The sequence below is a fragment of the Cupressus sempervirens genome, chromosome 7 (assembly GCF_028749045.1).
Source record: "Cupressus sempervirens isolate cs-2001-9-10 chromosome 7, ASM2874904v1, whole genome shotgun sequence".
NCBI classification, from domain to species: Eukaryota; Viridiplantae; Streptophyta; class Pinopsida; order Cupressales; family Cupressaceae; genus Cupressus; species Cupressus sempervirens.
Genome location: NC_143124.1, coordinates 605,127,099 through 605,133,098, shown reverse-complemented (window position 1 = coordinate 605,133,098; position 6,000 = coordinate 605,127,099). Strand labels below are relative to the sequence as shown.

The window sequence follows — 6,000 nt, the reverse complement described above, 5'->3', positions numbered from 1 at the left end:
TGATCATCTTCATGGATATATTTTTCAAGAGAACCTTTGATGATGAATTCATAAATCAAAGCTCTTTTAGACCCTTCCAAGCAATACCCTTGGAGTCAGACAAGATGTAAGTGGTGGATCCTTCCAATGGCAGCCACTTCATTCAAAAATTGAATTTGACTTTGTTTAGATTTATCAAGTGTCTTAACGGCAATCGTACATCCATTGGTAAGCTCACCTTTGAAAACTATACCAAAGCCTCCTTGACCAAGTTTAATTGCAAAACTTTTGGTGTACCTTTTTATTTGATGATAAGAATATATTGTTGGAATTCCTGCTTGTAAGAAGTTCTCAATGATTGAAGATTACAAAACTCTTTTGGCAAAGCTTCTAAGCTTGTGTTAAGACATCCATCCACCATAATATTTTGTAGCTGGTGCAACTGCCCTAAAGATTTTGAAAACATTCTGATGCTACCTAAAATAACCAGCTCCCTCAACTGTATCGGTTGCTTTACTTTACTAGTCCATATTTTATTGAAGGACCCAATAACATGCATAATTCTCACATTATCAAAAGACTCCGGTTGGGGTATGCTTGTGTATGCACAATCGCGCCAGAGAAGCCACACGATGTCTTTTGTGATCTTGCTATTCTCACCTTTCAAGGAATCCCCATTGGCTACCAGAATCTTTATAGTTTGCCTCTTGTTTATGAGTCCAGTCCGATCTAACAATGATCACAGAATCCCATTTTCATGAGACATTCTTTCAAATACTTGTCGTACATTACCCTTGATTGACTTGTTTCATCCATTTATATTGCAGGTGCACCTGCTTACGTAGAAAGGAACAGAGATTTCTCTTTACACACTTATATGATTATGGTGATATTTCTTATAGTGTGTGTGTATATATATATATATATATATATATATATATATATATATATATATCGCTTTTTAACCATAACAATGCTGGTAGCTTTATATCATCCGGCTTATGAAATTTTAAAACATTTTCCATTGTGAAGAAGGGCCACAGGTTGAAGGTTAATCTGTCAAACATGTGCCTTGCACCAACCGTAATCAGTAAATATGAGCATTTTTCCACAAGAACTCTTAAGAGACCTTCTCTGTCGGTGCCCTCAAGGCTGAGATTGGGCGATTGATCAAACCTTTGGAAAACACGTCTTCTCAATAGGGAATGTCTTCCTTATGTTGAATGCACAAGCATGCAACCTATGGTCATCCAGCGATTAAAGCAGAGCTCAGACTCATTCATTGCAAAATTGTGACTTTTCCAATATCTTGCCTCTTATGTATGTGACACTGATTAAACGTATCTACAACAATTTAAATGCATGATGTGAGGTGGGTAATATCCCGTAGGCCTACAACATTTATTTGGGTATCACACAGCTTAATTTCATCAGCCTACCCGATGGACATTTCAAAGCATGTAAATGGGAGGCTCGCCATAATTGTGGGTCTCAGTTTGCTTCAAGTCCAACCAACGCAACCTGTTATGGCTCCCTTGTGTTTGCTTGTATTGGTGATGTGCTCCAAAGTTTTTGGGCATTTGTTTCTGTCACAAAGGTGAAGGTATTGAATTACAATGATGTTGTAGAGGTTGCTGCTAAGCTGTGTCAACTTTTCAAACCTGTAGCGTGAGGTTGGTCCATAAACTGCACTTTGATTGCTTCTTTAAAAATGTTCTTTTCCTGCACTTGGTGAAGAGGGCAATTTGCACAGGGTCAGGTTATTTTATGTTCCAATCCAATTCTTTCATAAACTCGAGCTCCCATTTACATATCTGACTTCTCATGGAAGAATTTTAAACAAGTTAATAACTACCTTATAGAGGTTAAGAAAAACGTGTTTTTGATGGCTATCATTAACCTTTTGAGAGGTTAAGAAAAACACCTTTTTGGGGGTTATCATTAACCTTTTGAGAGGTTAAGAAAAACGTGTTTTTGAATGTTATCATTAACCTTTTGAGAGGTTAAGAAAAACACATTTTTGAACATTATCATTAACCTTTAATAACTTAAGGCTCCGAAGTCGGATTTTAAAAATTTCAAGTGCTGTGCGGAGCCTAGAACGGGCCGAAGACATGAAATTTTTAGAAACTCAAAAATTCAAAGATAAAATGGCCAATTTAAAGCATAAAACTAGGCAATTTTCAAAAATTAATAATGGCCTATAAAATTGAAACAATTTTATAACTGGGCAACACGTTCTTAAGCCATGTGCTCTTGGTTTTAGAAGTTTCTAAAAGGTATGTGCACTTTAAGTGTAGTTTAATTTCTTTTATTTTTAATTTCAAAAATTTGACTTATATGTTCACATTTAAGTGGGGACTTTATTTAATTAAAAGGTGGATGTTCTTTTAATTAAATGCGAAATAAGTTTAGGTGATCAAACTATGGATTTAAATTGATTTGCAAATTATTTGATGATTTAATTATGCAAAATAGATTTTTATGCATAATCAAGTCTAGCATTCACTTAATTTAATTATTTAACAATAGGGGCACATAGTTTACTCCACCAAAATTAGGGGATTACATGGCACACACCATAGTTACTTGAAACTAAGGTGATAGGTGCCCCAATCTAGTGGTAGAGGTCGGATTAGAGGCAAAGGGAACTAGAAAGGTGTTAGGCTAGCAATGTTAGGCCTTTAGATGAGCAAGATTAGTCAAATCAAGCAACACGAAATCAAGTAACACAAAATCAAGGGTTAGGTAAGCATGCAAATGTATGAGAATACAATTTACGACACCACAACATATATAGAAAACGTTATGAAGATCTAGTTGACCTATTTGAATTTGAAGTTATCACTTAGGAACATTTGTCCAACCTAAATTACACCAACATTTTATACATACTTAATTTTCTTATCCAACTTTTTATATTAGCATATTGATTTATGAATTCTATCATATTGCTATTAGTTTCAACAATTACATAATAGTATTTTTACAATTGACATCATTAACTTTAATTATACTAATTTTTAATAACAGTTTAATTTCTTTCTTCTTCTTTAAGTCAACTCTCATTTCTGTCATTCTAATGGTTCATCATTAGCCATTAATCTAAAATACTAATTATTAAATAAATGTAAAATAATTAAATCTATAAACTCTGATTGTCATCCTCATGAATATGTGGAAAACTACTTCCACGGAGTCCCAATCTCAAGCTGGCAAGGTCGCCAGGATTTCTTTTTGAAGTAACGGTGGCATTCCCTGGTAAGTTGAAAATATCAAACAAAATTGCAGAGGATCATTTCGGATAAAGGCAAAGCAGGGCCCGGCATTCTAAACATATCTTATTATTTTTCAGGCCACTTTTGCATGAGCCCACATTCAGCATCGAAGCGTCTCTTACATTCAACGCGAGCCACAGGTTTGTTCTCTTTCACTATATGTTATTTTCATATTCCTGAAATAGGCTGCAAAAGTAACACAACTAAGCATTTATTGAAATGAATTCTTATAACTGAGTGTTGAGAAAGGAAGGATAATTTTTGGCAGAATTGTTTTCCCTGGTTTGTACAATGTTCCAAGGACCAAGACTTTTGTGACAAGTAGGAATGATTTAAGAGTACTTCATGACTCTGTTGTGACAAATAAGAATGTTTTTCATTGTTTGAGAGCTTACGTTTTGGCCACAAACTGATGGTAGGATCAACTAATTTTCAGGAAGAACCAACCTTAATTACTTTTTTCTTGTGGGATATATAGGATACATGAGACACTATCTAGGAACCCTAAACCACCCAAAAAATTGACGGGGAAGGAAGGCAAACCAGTGAAAAGTTTCCGAAACAAATTTACCTCAGCAAAATTGGAACTAAATTCAAAATCAAGAATATCGGCTAACGCGAATGTCAATTTGAGAACTTAATCTGCTATATCATAAATGAGGATAAAAAATATTCAAAATCACGAATTTTGTCAGTTGGAGAATGGTGCCGAGAAGAATGTCCGGGACCACCAAACTTATCGAGGAGATTTTATGATAAATGACATTTTACATTCGGTTTCATCATTCCATCGGAAGTAAGGCTCACCTATTTATGGCTCCAACCTCCAATCAACTCCATTTGCCTTACCACCTGCTACTAACATCATGTTATAAGTATGTGTCTAAGAAAGGATTAACAGGAAGCTAGATTGTTTTCTAAGATAGTTTAACTGATAGTTGCAATAACCTCTAAATTCAGACCTACAAGTTTTTTCAAAGGTCAGATCTGTAGTTAAAGCACATGCTACATACATTTCACATATCAAGTTCACCTCGAATGAATTTCAGAAGATAATTACGCACACCCACAGAAAACAGATTTAATTAAAATTGTACTTACTTCGGGGTGTTGCTCGTATCTCTAATAATGGCTAGAATATAGAGCTGACCCTAGTTTGTGAAAGTCAATACATCATATACCAAGTTAGTTAACTTATTGCATTGAAGTTGCACAATTATCAAGTGTTACTTGATCAATTGAAACTCATGCAGGTGCCAAGTGTTACTTGACTGACTCATTTTTAATGCATGGTCAAATTGCACTTGGCCAACTGTATCAATTTGCATTGCATCATGTGTCACTTGATTGGGGTACACTAAACACTCATGAAACAAGTGTCACATCATCACTAGTTTTCATGAACTAAGTGTTACATGATAATCGTGAATCTTGAGTGGCTGTAGGACTTGTTAAGATTTGTCAGTATGCTGACGTTCCTCTATGGTGCATCTAAGTGTTACTTGATCAGATCTAACCATCTTGAGGCATGTAGACATAACATTCCCACCATATTTTGGTTGAGTTGTATCATAATGCTTCAAATTGCTTAATCATCATTGAACTTTGATTACATTAGGTTATGCACTAACCCTTCATGTAGCATTGAATTCTTTACTTTTCTTAACACTTCAGACTCTTCTTGAAGCACTTGTTTATCTAATCATGATTTAATATTTGCTTGCTTTATTGGTTTAATATTTAAATTTGCATCACTATTAGGTATGTCCAAATGATTAATCTATATCAAACTGCATTTTACTTTTAAAAATAAACGTTGCCATGTTGTTCTTGTGAAAGTGTAAACTGCCTTGATCAACAACATCATTCATTGAATTACTATCACCATTGGATTAAGATCTTACGAATATGCAAGTTTACATCCTTTAGATCCCATTTCAAGTTTTTGAATTATTGACTTATCCCTTAAGTCATGGTAAAATGAGTATCTCACAACAATTCACATGATAGGTTGTTATATGGAAGTGCACCCATGGTATATGTTACCCTTCCCTTGATATCAAGGAATAATTAGGTTTTGAATAACAAACTCCTTAATATCTAAACTGCACTTGTACTTACTTCCAATTGTAATTTTGAAAGTTAGGCTACATAATAAGTGACATTTCCTTACAAACATGACAGTTTAGAACATAATATTTCATAGTTAAAACATGTCTCTCACAAGACAATATATCAAACTCAGCAAATAGGTCCTAACAAAGTATTATCATCTTCCAAAACCTTAGGCAATCCTTGCAAGAAGGAAAGAAAACAGCAATACATTTTAAATCTAAAACAGCCTCCCCTGTATAGAGCATACACCACACTTATGTAAAGGTCCCCTTTTGCTTGTCTAATTATTTTGTAGTTTTCAGTGACTGTAATTTTATCAAACAATTTGCTTACAAGCTGACAACTAAGTTCTGAATTGATTTAGCACCGAGCTTATACTTTGAGAATGTATATTGCATGCAACTACAAATTGCACTATTGAAACCAACTCAACATACATATATATTTATTTGAAATCAGACCTTAATACTGGAAACTCTATGTACGTCCATGTTTGCTTTAATGGAGTTATTACAATGCATTACATAGTAGATAACATTATATTTTCCTTATACATTAACGATTAAACACAAATACAATACTTTGCATACCCCATTTCGCTGTCTCAGATTTTTAACAATGTTGACAG

At 34.2% G+C, this 6,000-nt stretch overlaps 1 protein-coding gene across 2 annotated transcripts in view; it reads left to right on the top strand.

Moving 5' to 3' along the window:
- Positions 1-3,095: 3,095 nt before the first annotated feature.
- LOC149548178 (uncharacterized) overlaps positions 3,096-6,000 on the top strand; it is a 103,741-nt gene continuing 100,836 nt past the window's right edge. The window contains exons 1-2 of one of the 2 annotated variants that reach the window (XM_089792219.1): positions 3,096-3,240; positions 3,335-3,397. In XM_089792219.1, coding sequence (XP_089648345.1) covers positions 3,346-3,397 — 52 coding nt within the window. In that variant the 5' untranslated portion in view covers positions 3,096-3,240; positions 3,335-3,345. The remainder of the gene's footprint in view (positions 3,241-3,334; positions 3,398-6,000) is intronic. The other variant, XM_089792221.1, reaches the window with a different exon arrangement.